Here is a 20,824-nt window from a genome sequence, read left to right as displayed (position 1 = left end):
CCATCCTCATGGTCCGTCTCCGGGGCGACCTCGTCGCCATCTTCTCCGGGGAAGAACCCCTCCCGGTAGGGTATATGTGTTAGCGTCCGCGCACTCTTACTGGAGGAGTCTCGCAAGCGGTCAACTCCCCCCCAGGTGCCCCGCGTGACGTTTAGCAGACTCCTGCCCCACCCTGCGCGCCTCTAGGTCCGCGAACGACATGCCCTGCGGCACCAGACACCCCGGGAAAACTAATGGTCAATGGTCAACAGTGTCCACTCCTTCCCGCCAGGGCGCCAGCACCGTGACAGGGTCTGTGAAACGCGCGACCCACCGCCGGCGGCAAGGGTTGGAAGAATCATACATTGTTTGCCTCCTGAACGGGGTTTATTGCCTACACTGAGGTTGTATATTGTGAGGGTGTGAGCACCAAACGCCCTTATCCTAAATACAATAGGGCAGCCCCCTCGCCGATGCTCTTGCAGCCTATGTGCTCGAAATGCAGGTGCAGTACCCGCGTCCGCCACCAGATGGCGTCGCGCGCAACGCGCAGTCGAGGATCACCACAGAGGGTGTCAGGCGAGGGTTGGTGAGGCGAAAGGAAGACCGCCTCAGCACGCCGCAAGGATGGGAAGAAGACCGCGAGCGCAGCTTCTCCTCACACTACGGCGCCCCACAGAGCCGGGGAAAGCGCGAGGGCGCGCCTCACACGGTCCGCGATGGAAGCGGCAGGAACGGCGCAAGCAGCGCCTGGCGCGCGTCACTCTGCCGGCTCGACAGCGCTAATAAGCGCACTTCAAGAACATAGTATAAAGGCTTATGCCGATCGCCTAACTAATATCAACAATAAAACATAGTATAAAAGCCTAGGACAATCGCCTAGCTAATCTCAGCAATAAAAAATACCACACAAGTCAGAAAGATAGTGAAGCTCAACAGCGCTAGTAAGCACACATCAAGAAGCATAGCCTAAAAGCTTAGGTCAGATCGCTTAAAGAATCTCAAACAATAAAAAATACCACACAAGTCAGAAAGGTATGAAAGTGACTTATCTGACGAGCAGAGAAGAAAGAGGAAGCGGAAGGGACGTCACAGCCAGTTATACCAAGGACTCCATCACCATTGGCTGGCGGTTACTATGGACACTGTGCCCCATGTGCTCATGGGAGTTGTAGTTCCAGAATGTTTTATGTTTTTCTTTGAATCTGCTATTATAATAAAGAGAAGAAAGGACTGCATAATCCTCGCCTCCGTCCTGACATAGAATTCCATGTTCTGGGTTGTCTAATCATTGGTGTTGTGGAAGAACCAATGAGACACTGATGCTGGTCTGGTAGGGGATATTGGGTAGTAAGGTGAGTTTGGGCACACCCTAATTCACTGAGGTTCCAACTATATATATATATATTATATATATATATATATATATATATATATATATATATATATATATATATATATATATATATATATATATATATATATATATATATATATATATATATATATATATATATATATATATATATATGTGCAGCTCTGTGTAGGAGCAGAATCCCTGCTACAGTGTCTGGTGGCAAATGGCAGCTGTTCACAATGCGTGTGGTTGTGCTCACATGCACTGCCGATCCGCAGTTTGGGTACACTTTTGAAAGCCTTACTTATAATCTCCCCAAACATCGTAGGCGAGACCTAAAAACGCAATAAATAGATTTACGTGCCCAACATGCGTTAATTGTCGCTATAAAAACATAGGCATCACGCAGTCCAAGATTGTTTGTCAGGTAAAATAATCAGCATATAGCGGCACTGTTGAATCAGTTGCACTTCACATGAGTTTGAAGCAACAGCTACGAACTGAAGCATGTAAATAAAAAATACATTCGAGCACAAAAATGGTCTGATTCAGCTGAACAATTTATAAATTCATAACGAAAAGGTTTGACTCCCGTAGATTGCTTGAAATATGTATATTCGAAGGAACCCGTTCCAAGATGGCCGCCACGTTTCGATGTCATGACGGAAGTTGTTCCAGTCCTTCCTGTTTCTCATTCTATGGGATCCTAGGGAGACTGCGCTGCTCGTGATGGCAGATAGATGAGCATTGAGCATACAGGGTTTCATACGCTATGGAGAGGCCCCCGCCTCCTGGGGGGAGAGAGCAGTGGCCGATTTACCAAGCCCAGGAGCCCAACTACCACTCCCAGGTCCTTGGTCATCACTCTCAACCAACCCAGCCTCGTGGACCTTATCAACCACCGCACCTCTACAGTGCACCGGCTCAGCAGGGTCTACCACACCCCGGTCCCACGCCTCAATCTCAGACGCCTTGCTTTCAACAGTCTCAAACCAAAGGGCCACAATATCAGCAGGCTGAAGCTGGTGTTTTTCAGCAATTTCAGCCCCAGGTGTCTTCCTTTCAGAAAAGTCTGCCACATGGCACTTCCCATCAGCAGTTTCAAGCGGTATCCAAGGATCCGAGGTACTCTTTACAGCAACAACAAACGCATGGTTCGCCCTTTCAGCAGTCCCACGATCAACCAGGACCCCATCAGCACCGACAGCCATGGGGATCTACCTTTCAGCAAGCGCAGCCCCAGTGCCCTTCCCTTGCGCAGCCTCGGATGCCTACTTATCATGGCCAGTTTTTGAGGCCCCATTGTCAGCAGGATGCGGGGTCCTCTTCTGAGCAGCAGCTGCAAGACCCGAGCTTTCAGCATCGATATAAAGAGACGCCCTTACCCAGGCAGCAGTCTTCGTCGTCCTCTTTTCAGTCGCAGTCCCCTGAACCCACCAACCATTTTCGGAGTGGGGCTTTTATAAAAGAACATCGGAGTGACACTACATTTGAGGGCCGGTCAGGCCAGCCGTGTCCAAAACAGGAGTTCCTGAGACCCACAGATCTCAAGCAGCCTACTTTTCAGCAGATCCAGCGCCTTGGAGGTCCATACGAGCAGACACAACGCTCCGAGTTACACCCACCATTGCACACCAAAGACTCGTCTGGTTTGGCTCCTTATGTTCAGCAAACGTTCAATACCAACGTGTCCCTGGACAACAGGGTGCCTACATTCCCTACTGGTAGGTCTTTGGGAAACCCACCTGAAGACTTACACCGTAGTGGATCAGCGTTACAGAACACACGAATGGATTCAGATCCAAAAGGAGCAGTTTCCCATACAATGTTTCAGGGTTTAAACTTTTCAGAGAGGCCTCCGTATAGTGCTGCACTCCCATCTACCTCCCCAGCGGCTCAGTGTCTTGTTAGCTCAGATCCAGTCCATCAACAAGGTTCTGAAAGAACCGGTAGTACTGGCCCAGCTGTGCCACTGGGGGGTGAACCTCTGGTCTCTCAACAAGTAAGTGCACCACGGATTAGTTATCCACCATCGTTGCAGTCAGTTAGGGTGCAAATGCATGACAGTTCTCCGTCCTGGCTGCCGCCTGTCATTCAGAGTCAGGGTAACTGTCCACTACCCAATCCAGATCGGGCTAATGTACCAGGTCACACTTCATACACCCATTCAAACAGTGTTCCAAGAAAGGATCCATCTTCATTTACGCATATAGGTAGGGTGCCATTCCAAGGCCATCCTGCGCACCTTAATCAGCCAGACCAGCTGTTTACAGAAGGTAGTAGATTACCAGTACAAGCTAGTAATTCTTTTAAATATTCAAACGAATCACAAATGCAGGCAATAACTCAATTTCCTAAGCCAAATAGTGCACAAATTGACGGTAACATTCACTTGCCTCCGTCAGATAAGCTACAAATGCAGAATATTCCCCAGTTAATGGTACAGGATACTGCACAAAGGCAATCTATCACCTTGTCTGCGCCTCAGAGGATACCTGTGCAAAATGAAGGTTCATTGGCACAAAGTGGTCATCCCACAGCTAATGCAGAGAAGGCATCAATTCAGAGCTACAGCTCGATGCCTCACCAGGAGAAGTCAGTGGTGCAGACGAACCAGCAGTTCGCTCATTCAGACAGACCTCCTCTTCAAAACAGCCAGCAATTTCCCTATTCAGACAGCATTCCCATAAAATATGTCCCTCCATCTCTCACTCCCGAGTTGCAGTCTGTTCAAGGAAATTATCAACTTCCATATGCTAACAAATCCCCAGCACAAGATGACCATCGGTTTTCCCATCCGGGAATGCCACCCTTGCAATTTATCAATCGCTTGCCTGAACCAGGCAGGCCAGAAGTGCAAGCTGAACATCCATTTCCACCATGCATGGCCCCAAGGCAGTGGCCTCCAAATGCTGAGCATTTTCAGAACCTTGGTTCTCCTCTTGTTTGTACCAAAGTGGTTAATAGTGGGTTTGAAAGTCAGCAGGACGATGAATCTATTCAGCGGAAGCAAGATGAGATATGGATCTCAAGGTTTTTGGCAAACAGAAGGCAGAATCACCTACACCAGACAAAATCTGCAGGGACGCCGTCCATAGCTGAGGCCCATGACCTTGTACTTGGCTGCCAAAAGTTGGTGTGGGAACTCAGGACAGTCTGCCAGTTGTTACAAGAAAACGCAGAGAACGAACAAGTTTGGTCTGAGGTTTACCTACAAGCAGCTAACATCCACAAGGAACTGCAGGACAAAATGAAAGCTCTTAATCGTCCCGGATATATTGAAGGGGTGAAAAAAAAATTGGAGAAGATTCGGAAGAAAAGACGTCGTAAACAAAGAGAGAAACAAGAGACGCCGGTTAAAAAAGAGGAAGCCGCGAGGGCAGCTGAAAGGGAGGCTAAGATTGATAAGTGGAGAATGAAGTGTATTCAGGAGGTGCACGAGAAGAAAAGGGTATGTACTTCTGTCTTAGCGGCATTTAAAATATAATTAGGGGTCACTTTGTTTGTTCACTCCGAAATGTGCTTTGAAGATGTACACACCGAACAAAGCTTTCAGCAGTAGTTGCCAGAATGGGGTTCGCAGATCACTTATGTGTACTTTTCCTCATAAGCTTGTTGTTGTTTAATGATGCATAATTCCCTCTAACGAAAACAAACCATACTACCAGTAATATGCAGTCAGTTTTAGATCCCGGTTACAACTTTGTGGGCTTACAGTAAACCACTCTAGTAAACTTGAAAACAAACTAGACGCAGGATATTTTCAGTGTCACAACATATCAATAGAGCTTCAAAATAAGTGAATTGAAGTGATGTATATAAAAAAATATATATATATTTATTAGTGATGTTTGTTGGTGGTAACCTAGTGACATGGGCAATAGACCTTTACCAATTTATAAGGCAGTGCAACAAACTGGGGTGCACTATTAGGTTATTGGTTTAGCAGGGGTCCTTCTGGAAACACCGCAAGTATGCGCTGAGTGCGAGATTGCTTTGTTAAGTGTTCCAGAATCTTGATGCTTGGCAGGAGAAGGCCTGTTTAGAAGTTTTTTACTTTCTGGATATCAAGTAGGAGGCGTAATTTACTTCTACTGTCTTTCTTCTTCAGTGGTGCAGAGTTTGCTTTTCAGGTAGCTGGGGTGGCTGCGATGCAAAACCTTGTGTGGCACTAGCCAGTTTGAAACTGTATTTAGCTTGAAAGTGAAGCCACTGTAGGTCTGTCAGAAGGTAAGGAATGATGTCCAATTTCTTAGCACCGTAAAGGCTTATTTCTGTGCAGAGAATGGCCGGAAGAGGAAGGAGGGCAGATTTGTGGAGCCTGGCTAAAATTGAATTGCCACAATTTAGTAATGAATACCAGGGCTTGTAAAGCCACTCTGAAGTCTGAGGGTGGAAGAGTCGATTTGAATTTTCTGAGTAGAAGTAGTTGGAAGGAGGCATTTGTTTTATACGTTTGAAAACGTGAGGCACCATAGCTATTTTTTGTTAAAAAATAAAGCCAGTGAGTAAGTAAAAAAAGGCAGGTCATGATGAGTGAAATGTCTAGATGTGAGACTTTTACAAGTCATTTTTTGGGACTGGAGGTCATGATTCTTCAAAATAGAGAAGAAGAAATTATATTTGGCCGGAAACTGTTTCAGGGAGTGTGCACTCATCCAATTTGTGTTTTCGAGAATGTTAAGTTTGCTGGATTGCAATATTTGATCAAATTTACTACCCTATGCACATTGATTGGCTACCAAACATTTCTTTTGCGGAGCATCAGACTATACTGTTAGATGCAGATATTGCAAAGAGAGGGAACAATGATTTATCCTTGTAGTACTTAACATTTTAGAAGCAGTATGCCTGATCTGAATACATCTATGTACTTAAATCTAGATTGGAAAGACTGAAGGGGATCATCCTTGGATTTAAGTGCTAGAAGTTACATTGAGGCTACCTTTTCTGTGAATTTCCTAGTAAAGGAAAGTTTGAATACCTGGTCTTGGGTTCTGGAATTCTCTATTAACTAGAGTTAGGTTTTTCTCTCCATTTAAAGGTGTGATATGGCCACATTTTGTGAAGATGGAGGAGGACCTGATGACATGTGAGGATTAAGGATGCTGTGTCCTGGGCACAAGGGTTTATCAGTTTTGCTGAGATAGGGTTGTCTGAATATGATGGAGGGTTGGCGGGGCCAATAATGACTGCATTCATGCAGTTGAATAGAAGACCATGTAAGTGTTGTTTTATGGTATATTTGGCTGAATTGCTGATTGGCTGTGTTTGTTTAAGCTCCTGTATACTTCTAGTATGTTATCAGATAAGGAGATGGCGCTATTTGTTGCAATAAGAGTCAAGCTTGGGATGTTCGGTTTCTAAATTAAATTTCAATGTTTTGGAAGGTTCAAAGCTTCATTGATATGATTTTTAAGGCAGTTGTCTTTTGCAAGGAAAATTAGGTCTCTATGGATGTTTCTCTGCTCCTATGGGGAAATTGAAGTTTGTTCAAATGTTTTTGTTTTTTGCTGTTGCTTAGTTTGGTGGGTTCTCTTTGAATTCTATGCTAGTAGAACAGGTTTGTTGACCGTGTTTAGGGTGGTCACAATATAGATGTTGGATATACTTTCAATGGATTGAGGCATTTACATTTCTCTTGTGATTGCGCCAAGAGTTTCAGATAGTCGAGGAACTGAGATGTCTTTTACTTGTCTTCTAATTATTGTAATTTTTGATTAGCTTGTATATGAAGCTCAGCATAAAATGTGTAGAATAGTATTGTGTTCCTTTTGTCCTGCCACGTTTGGCATTTTTTAATTTTTTTTTAGGCTAATACAGTTTTGGAGGTAGATTTAGATTCTGTTTCTTTCCTTTGTTGTGTGCCTGTTGAGAGGTAAGTTGAGCAAAATCAAGTTGAGCAAAATCATGCAGCGAATCAATTTATTTTAGTTTTGATGAAAGTGGGGTTTTGCAGATGCCTAATGAGATATTGAAATCTCTTATGAAGAGTTGAGGAGTACCTTGATGTGGTCCAGCAGTGTAGTATGTTTTGGTGTGGGAAATGTTTTATTCGAAACTGTGTTATGGTTTTTAATTGTTTTTGGATTTTCCTATATACGTTCAAAGAATTGAGAGTCCATAACTAAATTTCATGTGTTACTAGGATTTCAAATGAAGGTGGGACGATGGTGGAGAATCAGGTTTCACTAATAAATAGTATATCTAAATTGTCAGATGTTATCAAATATGTAATCTCTCAGGTGTGGGTTTGACAGTTATAGAGTTGATTGACTTACATTTCAGACAAGCATCCTGGAAAGGTACAGTGTGTTGCATAGGTGGGTTTAATAATAGATTTATACATTTGAGTTGGTCTGGGTATCCTGTCATTGTTTAGGGGTTGGTAGTTTGTTAGGTCGAGCGACCTATCTCCATGCGCATTGAGCGGGAGCTCGATATATTGTGGCTTAAACAGAGCTTACCGAGATCAGGCGATTCCCAGGCGATTTCTTCCAGTGCACGTGAAAGCGCGTGCACAATGCCACCAGCCGCTTGCCTCGCATTACCACATCAAAGGCAAGGCGGCCTCGTCTCAGGCCCCTGCTGCTTCACACCCTCATGCCGCTCTCCCCGCTCCGCCCCCTCCCCTGCCCGCCGTGTCGCATTTCTCCTCGTACTTTCACTTTGACGGCCGCAGGCCGTCTCTCGTGTTTCTCCTTGTTTTTTCTTGCTTTCCCGGTTTTAGCTTGTCATTTTTTCTTTCGTTTCTAGTTTTCGATTCCCATTGTTTTCTTGTTTTCCCCCTCCCTTTCTCATCACGTTGCTCGTCATTCTATACCTTCCCGCCCCCCCCACCAGGCTCTCCCGCCCCCATCCGGCTTCCCTCCGCGCAGCCATCTGCCTGCCACACTTCTCCCCTCGTTCGCATTCCCGACCCCCCCCCCTCCCCCTCCCCCCTACGGCTTTCCTTGTCCCCTCTGCTTTATTTTTTCTTGCTTTCCCGGTTTTAGCTTGTTTTTAAATCAAGTTTGAACACGTATCGATCGGCTCCATATCTTGTGCACCACAACAGCCCATTCAAGGGGTGACATGTGTCTGACACCGAGTGAAACCGAAGGCGCTCCCGGCTAATGAGTGCCTTCACTGGAGCCGGCTACTCAATGCTTGGTTAAGTAGAAACCGGCACACCCACTGAACAACAGCACACACGTTATTTTTATTCTTTATTTGGTTCTGTGGTTTACCTGATATTAAGACGGTTTAAAAGTATTGTTACCAAGTGGAATATTGCTATAATAAATGTGTGCAGTAAACACGCGTTTAACTCCCGGACTACAAAGGCTGCAGAAAGCCGCAAAAACGGCAATAGATGTAGTCAAAATTACTTATAGGATTTGAAGGGCTGAACGCTGCCAAATTCATAATCTCCTTTAAAAACGCAGTTTGCTTCTGAGCGAACAGCCGCGACGCCTCTGCCTTGATCGTGCGCTGTTCAGATATTTGTTTTCAGTTCTCTTCCCAGTGTGTTGCAGTGGGGTCTGCTCGCTGGTCCTTGCAGTGCCAGCAAATCAATGGCCTGTAATACTCGATTGAGCCTTTTGAAGCGGGGATCCCCTGGTGTAAACTTTAACACAGGCTCATTTAAATATTAATGTTACACAAGTGACTTGTTAGGCTAAGTTAATGCCAGCGTAATAAATCCCATAGCTGGCGCTATATTTCCCTCCTGCCAAACGAAACAGTCCCTTGGATTCAGTTTTCAGAGGCTGTTTAAGCCCAAATGCTAGGCCCCAGAGCTGCATAGTGTCAATAATGTCTAGATGGAATGCATGCTCGTTTTTTTGTGTGACTAAATAGCCAATGATAGAGTTCGGAGTGTTCACTGGGACAAAAAAAAACATAAAACGTGCTGAATAAACAGTGCATGTCTTTTATATTTGAGGCACATGGCATTTTGAAAGAATTAGATGGACATAGGTTGTATCACATTGTAATTGCAGACACAAATTTAAATGTTATTGAAATAAGATCATCTCATTTACAATACAATAGGTGTCACATTTGCGAAAAGTTAAAACTATTGACATTGTAACTGACAAAGCTAATAATTTTGCTATTTTCAAAACCAACACATAAATTAAAAAAGTGTCATTTACAATACAATACAATACAATACGAATCGCTCAAACTTTCCGAATGGGGAAAAGTTAAAAGTATGGGCATTGTAAATCACAAAACAAAAAAAAAAATGTCATTTAGAAAACCAATAGCTCAAACTTTCATACTGCGAGACCTATTGGCAACGCCAGTGCTTGTTTTTGAACTGTGATCTGTTGTTCCACTGGAATTCTTGAGAGCCTCTCCTATTTAGATAAGTTATCTATTGTTTTCACACTAACATGATGAAACCGCAAATATGTGTATTTTTTGAGGTTGTGTCCAAGGTTTTCTGTTGTAACAATTCGGAGTGTTCCTCAATACGCTTTGGCCACTCTTCTTATGTTTTGCTTGTAATGACAAGGATGTGAATTCTGTAAAATCGCTATTTGCCAAAGAGACAGGATGCTTCAGAAATCTATGTGCCCTGTATAGAAATTCACTGGTCTCATTTAGTGCCACGCAGTGAGGTGACGTACTATGGCAGCATTCTCCTTATATCCTAACTGTGAGAATATCCCTCTTTGATTATCTCAGGGTTTATATGTCAGTTTGAATTTTAGCAGGTTTACGGGTTATGCCACATTTCTACCTGATTCAGAACATACCAGAGTTCTAGTTATGTCATATCTTTTGAATTTTGTCAGGCTCTGCTTATAAACGGTCTCCATTAGGGCAGTTTTTTTCATCACATTATGTTGATTTCCCAAATAGTTTATGTAAATGAAGTCAGATTTCATTTGCACCCAGTGCCTAGGGTTGCTAACTAAGGATCAGCGAGATCGCTCATAGTCTTTCCTCCTTCACTTGACCACATTGTGTAATTATTAAGCAAATAATTTCATCTCATTGTGCCTTACTTCCCTTCTTTGCCATCATTGTGAGCATATACCAAGCGCTAGATCAATGACTGGTTTACGTTTCACAACTAGATGAACTCTGCAAGGTCTTGCCAAAGTCAAAATGTTATCATCCTGATTCGTAAACCTGTTTACTCATTTAAGTTTGGGTTACCTGTGCAGAAGTTGGTTTTGAGCTGTTAAATGGATTTAATGGCATGCAGATGTTGGTGAAAGCACATGTGGACTGGAAGTAGAATTCCCAGGACTGTAATGCCCCATGAGTTTTTGTACACCCACAAAGTACTTATCTCACCAACCCCTTTCCAGCTCTTGAAAATTTTGAAAGTGTACTCTTGACAAGGATAGGCTGAAAGCATTTTCCAGAGTGGGAGAGCCCCTCCCCCTTAAAAAAATGTAGAGTGGAGGGAAAGGAGTTTCTGCATGCTGAAAAATATTTTCCCATGGATAAAAACGTTTTAACAAGTGATTTGCATTTGCTCTTCACATTTCCACAGTACCAAATTTAATAATCATTAGTTTACCAGAAATATAGTGTCCAGGCATTCTTTGGTAACCTTATGTGAATTCTTAAAAGTCATAAATCTGCACCAGTTGAAGGTCGTAGACTTGGCATGCATCAAACACTTATGACCTATCTCCCTGCTCCCATTCCCAGCGAAGGTCAATGAGAAGGCCGTAAACAAACAACTGACTAGATTCCTCGAGGAAAACAGCACCCTGGACCCGTCCCAGTCCGTGTCCCGCAGCAACCACAGCACTGAAACTGCCCTCATCGCCGCCACCGACGAAATCAAGACCCTGCTAGACCACGGATAAACCACAGCCCTCATCCTCCTAGACCGGTCAGCCGCCTTCGACACGGTCTGCCACTGCATACTACGAACACGCCTCCACGACCCTGGGATCCAAGGGAAGGCCCTGGACTGAAAAACCTCCTTCCTCTCCGGCACAACACAGAGCGTCCACCTACCCCACCCTCCGCTTCAGCTCCGAAGCCACTGAGATCATCTGCGGCGTACCCCAGGGCTCATCCCTCAGCACAACGCTGTTCAACATCTACATGGCACAGCTCGCCCACGTCGCCCGACTGCACAACCTCAACATCATCTCCTATGCCGATGACACCCAGCTGATCCTCTCCTTCACCAAAGACCCCCTCACCGCCAAAACCAACCTCCATGAAGGAATTAAGCCATCGCCGAATGGATGAGAAACAGCCGACTGAAGCTGAACTCGGACAAGACGGAGGTCCTCATCCTCGAATCCACGCCCTCGGCCTGGGATGACTCCTGGTGGCCTTTGTGTGCGTGGGTGCGGAGCTTGAAGGTTATCCTCTTGCTAACCGGGAGCCAGTGCAGGTCTCTTAGGTGGGGTGTGATGTGGCTGCGGCGGTGGATGTCGAGGATCAGGTGTGCGGAGGCGTTCATGGAGTCCTTTTAGATCTAGGGACTCCATGAATGTGCCAAAGTTATCCAGCAGCCTCTGTAAACCCAGGCCTGTGCGGGCGATGAGTACGGCATCATCCGCATACAGGAGGACCGGGATACCAGATCCCCCTGCATGCGGAATGTCTGCACTGACCCCAGCTAACGATTTTTCCAGGCCATTAATATAGATCGTGAAAAGTAGAGGGGCCAGGATACAACCTTGTCTGACCCCCCGCCTGGAGCTGAGTTTGCCAGTGCATCTACCGTCCTGCGTGACCCTAATAACTGCCGCTAGGTCCTGGTGGAGATCGCTAAGAAAGTGAACCAGGGGTGCATCTATGCCCATTTCTAACAAAACGCCCCATAGTTTTGATCGGTTCACCAGATCGAAGGCTGATGATAAATCCATGAACCCGAGATATAAAAAGCCCTCTTTTGCTATTGTGTACTTATTAATCAAAAGGTGTAGGTTTAGGCACTGATCCATGGTACTGCTATGTTTCCTAAAACCATACTGGAGGTTCGAAAGTACCTCTCTACCATCCATCCAATCTCCCAGTTTCTGAAGGATGACTCTGCCCATGATCTTAACTGCAGAGTCCAGCAGGGAGATTGGCCTATAGCAGGCGGGGTCCCCTCTACTCCCCTTTTTAGGTCTCGTCCTTTTCCATTGCGAAGCAATGGGAAATGGGGGAGAATTATAGTGCTTGATCGGATAGTCAAACCACCGCTTTTCTCCGTGGCGTTTTCTTCGAGTGCATGTGAGTCAGAGTCAGTCACTTGACCACACAAGCACGCGCATTTCCCTCCCCACATCAAAGGCATCAGCTGCCCTCCCACACGCTTTCCCAGCGTGCGCTCGGCCGGCCTCTGCAAAGTTCTCCTCCCCTAATTAATCACATCACTTTTTTGCTGGCCTGCTCGCTCTCCTCCCCCGCTCTCGGGCTCCCTTGGTTGTGTTTGCCTACCTCTCCTCACATTTTCTCAGGCTTGATGAAATATTTGCGTACTTGTTTTGGTTAGCCATCTGTTGCCTCCCTGCTTGCACCCCCCTCCCCTCCTGTCATTGCTGCCGTCTTTCCTGCGCTGCTGCTTTTACTTGAAAGGGAGTTTTCCTGTACTACTTTTTGTTGGCCATCTCTGGCAATCTGTTTCCTCCTCATTTACTTTCCCATTCGGTTTCTGTTTCAACCAAAGCTCCCACTGGGTTTACAACTTCATTTTGCGGACCGTTCTAGCGCAAGCTCGCCCCAAAGACTTTCAAGCACTTTCCCATTCGGTTTCTGTTTCAACCAAAGCTCCCACTGGGTTTACAACTTCATTTTGCGGACCGTTCTAGCGCAATCTCGCCCCAAAGACTTTCAAGCACTTAATGCTTATTTTGGATCATTGTGCAGGTTCCCTTCCGTCGCTGATTGTAATAGTATGTTGTCAGAACGTTCGCGTTGAGGATACTTCCCTGCACTGCACAGCCTCTTTAGTCACTTCCCAGATGTTTTTCCCCCCCACATAAGAATCTCATTCCACGCTGCCGCATTTAGAGTGTGTGCACTAACAGATACACACTCCTGGGAGAAATGTGCATTGCGGGCTAAGCGTGCAAGGTACAGAAAAGAACAACAAGCAATTCCGCCATAGTAATAATACAAAATGGGTGTTGCTTCGCCTGCCCCCGATGTTTTGTTATCCCCCCGTGTTGCTTCACCTAACAGCCACCCTCCTTCGGTTCCTTCTGTCCCTGCCGTTGCTTGCTGTCCCCTGCCCTTGTTTCCAAACCAGCCCACTCCAATTAACGTCGGATTCTCTTTCACAGAAAGCTGAGAACCAAATAAAATAAATATTGGAATGCTTGTTCATCTATGTGCACTGAATTGTGGCTTCATTCATACTAGTCATGCCTTACTCCCCAGTTACGAGAGTAATTCACCCAAACTTTACTCATTCTGTCGTTATCCCGTAACAGCAGTCAACCTGTGTCTGGCCTCCATTAGGATTCCAATCTTTCGGCCAGTGTCCCTCATCAGCAAATTAACTGTGCCGAGCCCCCATTATCCTCTCCCCGCCCTTGACAAGCTTACTTCTTCAAGGGTCGGTGTTGCCTTATCACGTGGGGTTTATAAATGAGCCTCGCTGCATTAAGAACCAATACAGAAATACTAAATTTCTTTAAAAATGTATAAATAACTCAAAACAAAAGATAACTCTTTATAAAGCCGATTGCTCATATCGTCATCTCCTATTTCCTTCTGACTATTTTCCAGCGTGGACGTGCCCGAGCCGCATGGGGGGCAGCAGCCTTTGATGTGCCGGCCGGCCATGCAGTGAATAATTAGGGGAGGAGAAATGCCATCTGTTGCTTTGCGCTCGGCCTCAGGCCGGCATTTCTCCTCCCATAATTATTCACTGCATGGACGGCCGGCACATCAAAGGCTGCTGCTCCCCATACTATGTCGTCAGTTTCCTCTGCCTTTAACTGTGCTAGCAAAGATGTCAGCATACGGCCTCTGAGGCTGGCTGCTTCACCCCGTTGGGTTCCTCAGAAGTATCAGACTGTCTCACAAGTGACTGAGTCTGTCCCAGCCTTATTATGCCCATGTCACTCACTCTGCCCGAATATTACCAGCCCTTCAGGAGCACCAAATTGTCACACGAGTTACCGACTCTGTCCCAGCCCTACCAGCCCTTTAGAAACACCCTCTTGCCCAAGTCACTGACTCTGCCCCAATATTACCGGCTCATTTGAAGAATCAACCTGTCTCACGAATGACCAACTCTGTCCCAGCCCTATCGGCCCTTCAGAAGCATCGCGCATTGTTTACTTTTGAACAGCCGGCAGAACAGTAATTAGCTACGCGCTGCTCATGTAATCTTTCGCAAAACAATCAGGCTGACTGTTTACTTCCATATGAGACATCAATTCCACCGTAGATGCATTGTTTTGATCTTTTCACAAATGAATATTGCTTTAGTAATTTATGCCAACACTTCATCACTTTTCTTGTAATCTTCAAACTCTTTTGTAAACACTTTCACGTTGTCTCTGCTCCTTCGCGCTCAGTTTATTTTTAAAGTATGCAGATTGCAACAGCTGATAAAATAAACAGTTCTCTATAATTCAAGCTGTTTGCACATTCTAGTCATCTTGCGCGCATTAGAGGCTATTAATTTTGTAACACAGCTTTCTTCAATTGTATTAATATCTGTAACACGACTTTCTCCAGTTCTAAAATGTCGTGACTGACTAAAATTAATCTATTTACTTTAACTTCCAGATGATATTCTCCTCCACAATGCCAGAGCTTCCCCCGCCCCCCGCCCCTCCGCAATGCTAGAGCTTTTCACTCCAAAACATCACACTAAGCTTGCCTGCATTGGCCCCTCCGCCCTCAGCAGACAGACAGCAATAAAAGATCCAAAGATAGTGCTTGTGTGTTTGGGCTGGCGAGGGATTTCACAAACAGACTCTCTCTTTTCCTTCTTCCTTCCACTCCTTTGTCCGTAGTGAACTTCTCCTGTCTTTGCGCCTACTGCCTTCCCTATAAGTATTTAATTAAATGGTGCTGTTATTGTACTAGGGTGTGAGTGTCCCCCCCCCCCCAACCGAGCCTATCTGGCACTAGTCTGTCTACCAATGACATCAGGCAGACGCTTGACTGTGCTAGCAAAGATATCAGCATACGGCCTCTGAGGCTGGCTGCTTCACCCCGTTGGGTTCCCCAGAAGTATGAGACTGTCTCACAAGTGACTGAGTCTGTCCCAGCCTTATTCTGCCCATGTCACTCACTCTGCCCGAACATTACCATCCCTTCAGGAGCACCAAGCATTGGCATAGCCAATAGGTCTCGCCTTTGGGACCTTATAAGTGTTTGTTTATCCAGCACAATATCCTTGGTGAAACAACAACTGTTGCATGGCTAAACACTTGTAAGGTCCCAAAGGCGAGACCTATTGGCTATGCCAATGCTTGTTGAAGATAGGCACGATAATAGAAGATGGCCACGAGGTAGGAAAACCCACCAGGGTTGCAGCGTTGAACACATTGGTTAGGATCTTCGCCCAAAAATTAGGATACATGATGTAGAGGTCAGCAGGGACCCCATTGGGTCCTGGGGCCTTGTTTTTAGATGTGTCTCGAATAGCCCTTTCTACCTCAGCCAGCTCAAATTTAACAGGGTTTGTGGGGCAGCCCATGGTCACTCTTCCTAAAGTTGGCTCCTGATGTTCCTTATCGCCATAAATGCCCTTAAAATGCTGAAGCCAGATGTCGTCAGGAATTACACATTCCGTGTCTAGATTATCGCTTTCTGAGAAGAATGGCTGATTTATCGTGGCCCAAAACTTTCTGCTGTCCCTCAGTACGTCCGTAGACTGCAGATTGTCCCAGGCCTCCTCCTTAATTTTATTTTTCCGCCTGGTAATTGCTTGTTTATACTCCTTGCAGAGAGAGGATAATAGGGCCCTGTCTCTCGGGGACCTCTTAAGGACATTAAGAAGCGCCTCATGGGCCTTTGTACATGAGGAATCGAACCATTTCTGGGCCTTCCTGGAATGTGGCACACTCCCCTTATGTAGGTTTTCTGCAATTTGTTTGCAGATTACTGTAAAGGAAGTTATAGTTCCTACTCCTACATCACAATCGTCCAGGCAGATACCAATATTGGTTTCTACCTTGGCTACCAGGTCCTTGAAAAACGTTTCCGGAATTATGGCATCCCACTTTAGGCGTCTGCCTTGGTCTTTTGTGGATAAATCCCTCACTGCCTCCCTTCCTTGATCAGTGGTGGCGCCGATAACCCCTAGATCAACTTCCAATACAAGGGGATTGTGTTCACTGAAAGTTGACGTCACCACTCTATAGTCCATGGTCTTAGTCAGAACTAGGGGGGATAAGAAAATATAGTCAATCACAGAGTTAGCTCCTCGACCTGTGAAGGTGGGGACAGTCTCGCTACCGCTTTCCTTGCCTGGTTCAAATAGATTTAAATTGGAAAGCAGTTCCTCCAGAGCCCCGCCATGTTTACCATGTTCAAAATGTGGTACCCTCCCATTCATCTGTCCATCAAATTCGTCACCATAACAATCCCACAAGCAAGGGTGTATGTTAAAATCTCCCATTAAAAACATCTCTGGCACAAACAAATTATTAAGTTTATAGACTGACAAAAATTGCTCTAATGCACCAAAGTGCTCCTTTTGTACGGAGCCATTCATAGCATTATACAAGTTAATCAAAAGATAGTACTTATTAGAAACAGACCATTCTAAAATGAGGAAATTGTCTGACTCCCCATTAAGTTTCCTGAAAGTACCAGCAAGGTTTAGGGAAATAAGGAAGAGTAAACCCCCCCTTGGGCCTCCCCGCAGACCCCCGAGCCGCCGGAGTAGTGAAGCTATGGTAGCCATCCAAAATAAAATTAGAATCTGGATCCCAGGTTTCCTGGAAGGCCAGGATGTCAAATTGTTTTATAAATTGCAACCAGATGGGGTCAGTGTTTTTGGGTCTAATACCTGCCACATTCCAGCTTAAAATTTTGCATGGGACTGTCCGCTTACTCACTATATTGGATATACCGTCTATACCAGGCCCCAATCCAGAAATTTCAGGACCCAGTCAATCGTTAGACTCCATCTGGGACAGGGGCGAAAATCGATTACAAAGCTCTACCCTTCCCCTGGATTGGAGGTGCACCGGGGATGCTGCTTGTATAATTAAGGGCACAGTATCCCCTCCCCGTGCAGGACCCTGGGCAGATCCCATCTGTGCGCTCATCCTGGCCTGGTATGATGAAGTGCATTTGTCATTAGGGTGGGTATGGGGCCGGATAGATAGCTGTGGGTATCTATAGGTCCTAGTTGGGGGGTAAAAGAATCCCAAGGGGAGTGGTCTAATACCTTTGTTGTCAAGGTCAGAACCATCCCAAAATAATATTTCAGCACTATTCTTGTTGTTAAAATTCACCACCTGGAATGTTCTTGGGGCGATGTCCAACCCAACAAACCCTCCTTGCCATTATAACCGTACTTGCGGCATCTGTTCCCCCCGTGCTGAACTGTACGCCCAACTGTCTAGCCTGGTTCATCAGATCAGCGGTTGTTTTGCTGGGGCCTCCTCTAGCCAGAGGCACCCCGGTAAAGACGACCACTAGCGGAGCTGCGTCCGGCGGCAGCTCCAGGGTGTTACCATGATGGCGAATGCGCCTGCAGCTGTCATATACCTGGCTGCCCCTGACATTGGGTTCAAGCATAGGGTTCCCTGGCATTTCTCTTGTGGTTTGCTGCCCTGCTATATCTACAATCCCTGCCGATCCATGCGATCTGTAAGGGATAGGGTTGATGTTCCTGGTATCAGCTGTAGGGAGATAGTCAGTTGAAACTGTTTGCTCACTCAGGTCCCCCTTTGGCCCCCTATGTTGTGTCAACAGCTCATCAATTTTCTCACATTTGGACAAAAGCCCCTTACGCAGATGTTTAAAGTGTCCACAATGTCCTTAGCAATGGACACAAGTGCTGGTTCTAAGTGTGAGATAAATCGGTCCTTTATTATGTTCCCAATTAGAACCTTAAGTTGATGGTCTGTTCGAGTAGTCTGAGCCAAGTCTTTTTTCTTCCTGCCCTTTGTTCTTATCGACATACGCTTCCTATGCTGGTTATATGGAAGAACAGCAGGCGTTGTGGACAGTGGCTGATGTAAAGCCTCATGTGGGGTAGGTGATGCGTTGGTAGTTGGGTTCACTTTCTGATTGGTGATCACGATATTTGGCTCCAACGGTATCACCCTGCTGTAGTCTGTGGGGGGGACTGAATCACTCTCACCTGTGTTCAAACCCAACTCTTTCTCCGCATTTGCGATCTCTTTAGTCAATACCCCCACAGCAGAAGTTAAATACGAGATGATGGACTCGGACTTTCTAGGATGTTTTGCTTTCGACCCATCATCGTCCCTGACACATACCTGTTTCCTCTTGCCCATTGTGGGTGTTAGGGGGGTAGCCCGGCCCGGCCTCTACCGGCCCCGGATGGCCACAGACGGCCCGGGCTCAGCCCGGCGCCACCCGCGCGCGTCCGCGACGCGGAGGGAGCAGCTGATGTTTAAGCGCCTCCGGGCGCGCTCCGACAGGAAGTGGGCGGTTCTGGCCCCTGAGCACGCTAGGATCTGTAGTCTTCCCCCACAGCGGCCGTGCGGTGTACCTGGCAGCAGCGGCGGGGAAGGACACACAGCGTCAGGGCTCCAGCGAAGGTGGTGGGAGCAAGCGTGGCAGGTTAGTCTGGCCCCCAGTTCAAGTGGCGATGTTCCCCGCTCCCCCGAGGGAGCAGCTGATGTTTAAGCACCTCCGGGCGCGCTCCAACAGGAAGTGGGCGGTTCTGGCCCCTGAGCACGCTGGGAGCTGTAGTCTTCCCCCACAACGGCCGTGCGGTGTACCTGGCAGCAGCGGCGGGGAAGGACACACAGCGTCAGGGCCCCAGCGAAGGTGGTGGGAGCAAGCGTGGCAGGTTAGTCTGGCCCCCAGTTCAAGTGGCGATGTTCCCCACTCCCCCGAGGGAGCAGCTGATGTTTAAGCGCCTCCAGGCGCGCTCTGACAGGAAGTGGGCGGTTCTGGCCCCTGAGCACGCTGGGAGCTGTAGTCTTCCTCCACAGCGGCCGTGCGGTGTACCTGGCAGCGGCGGCGGGGAAGGACACACAGCGTCAGGGCCCCAGCGAAGGTGGTGGGAGCAAGCGTGGCAGGTTAGTCTGGCCCCCAGTTCAAGTGGCAGATCATTCTCCCACCTCGCCGCCAAGACGTGGAACCCTCCCCATCCGCCTATGGCAGACCCAAGACCTTCTGACCTTCAGAAGACTCCTCAAAACCTGGCTCTTCGAACAGTAGCAGCTCCCACCCACCCCTCAGCGCCTTGAGATCCTAGCGGGTAAGTAGTGCGCTTTACAAATACTTGATGGATTGATTTATTAAATGAGGCCTCCCATAAACAAGCATTGGCAAAGTCAATATGTTTTACCTATGTGAGTTCTATTGGCTTTGTCAATGTTCTCCTAAAGATGTTGCAAAGCATCGCAGGCTGCTTTGCAACATGGCTCAAAGTAAACAAAAAAAGATCTATGGTGGAGCCAGCGTTTACCACTTCATAGCACTTTTTAGGTCGAGCCTGGGCAGCGTATGCGCTGCTCTGCGAGGCATGCTGTATTCAGGTAGGGACTTGATGCTCCGCCCTTATTTTTGATTGCCTGGTGTCATTGTCCACTGTAAACTGTGGCTGTTGATTGGTCAATAGGCTTAGTAGTCCCTCCTTTGTACAGCCTAGTCTCATTTTGTAACCTCCCATGGCGATACCACCTGTTACGTGTGTTGTTACTCTGTAGGCTTTAATTACGGCCTCTGGGCACTATTTTCTCAAATAGCTTTGTTCTGCCTGCTGTTGCAGGCTGGACATGCTCTCTCCCAACATTTTATACAAAATTTTATAGGATGGGCCCGAACTCATTTGCAATGCAATAGGTCTCGCATTTGCGAGGTTTTAAGCTATTGGCATTGTAAATTACTATGCCTTTTATTTTTCTGTTTTAAAAACAACACCTTAATAAAAGGCATTGTCATTTACAGTGCCAATAGCTCAATTCTCGTAAATGTGAGACCTATTTCATTGCAAATGCTTGTTTTTGTTTACTTTAAGCCATGTTGTAAAGCAGCCAAGGCTGCTTCACAACATCAATAAAATAACATTAACAAGGCCAAATAGCTCTGCTCAACAAACGGTAACATTGTCTGTTCTATCTTTTGTCTTACTCGTATCTCAAAATCATTACTGCTTCTCCTATTTTTTCATTCCTCATATAAGTAGTGAGCACGCAGAAAGATGACAACAACCTACTCCTATTAATGTAATCTTGCAAAAAGAAACATGAGTAAATATATGGAATAGTTTTCCTTGAGAGTATGACTGATCCCAATAAGCAACAATAATCAGTTAATTTATTTATTTATTTTAGAGGTTTTGTATAGCGCTGGCTGGACCCGGGGGCATCAGAGCGCTTTACATTTTAGAGACAAGAAAGGTCAATA

At 46.3% G+C, this 20,824-nt stretch overlaps 1 protein-coding gene across 1 annotated transcript in view; it reads left to right on the top strand.

Annotated features, from left to right (window-relative positions):
* Positions 1-2,029: 2,029 nt before the first annotated feature.
* The window catches only part of PDCD7 (programmed cell death 7), a 103,912-nt gene continuing 85,117 nt past the window's right edge, over positions 2,030-20,824 (top strand). The window contains exon 1 of the mRNA XM_078683086.1: positions 2,030-4,787. Within this exon, the coding sequence (XP_078539212.1) occupies positions 2,109-4,787 (2,679 nt within the window). The 5' untranslated portion in view covers positions 2,030-2,108. The remainder of the gene's footprint in view (positions 4,788-20,824) is intronic.

This window comes from Lissotriton helveticus, chromosome 3_1, assembly GCF_964261635.1.
Source record: "Lissotriton helveticus chromosome 3_1, aLisHel1.1, whole genome shotgun sequence".
Taxonomy (NCBI): Eukaryota; Metazoa; Chordata; class Amphibia; order Caudata; family Salamandridae; genus Lissotriton; species Lissotriton helveticus.
Note: the sequence above shows the minus strand (reverse complement) of the source record. Positions and strands in the feature narration are given on the sequence as shown.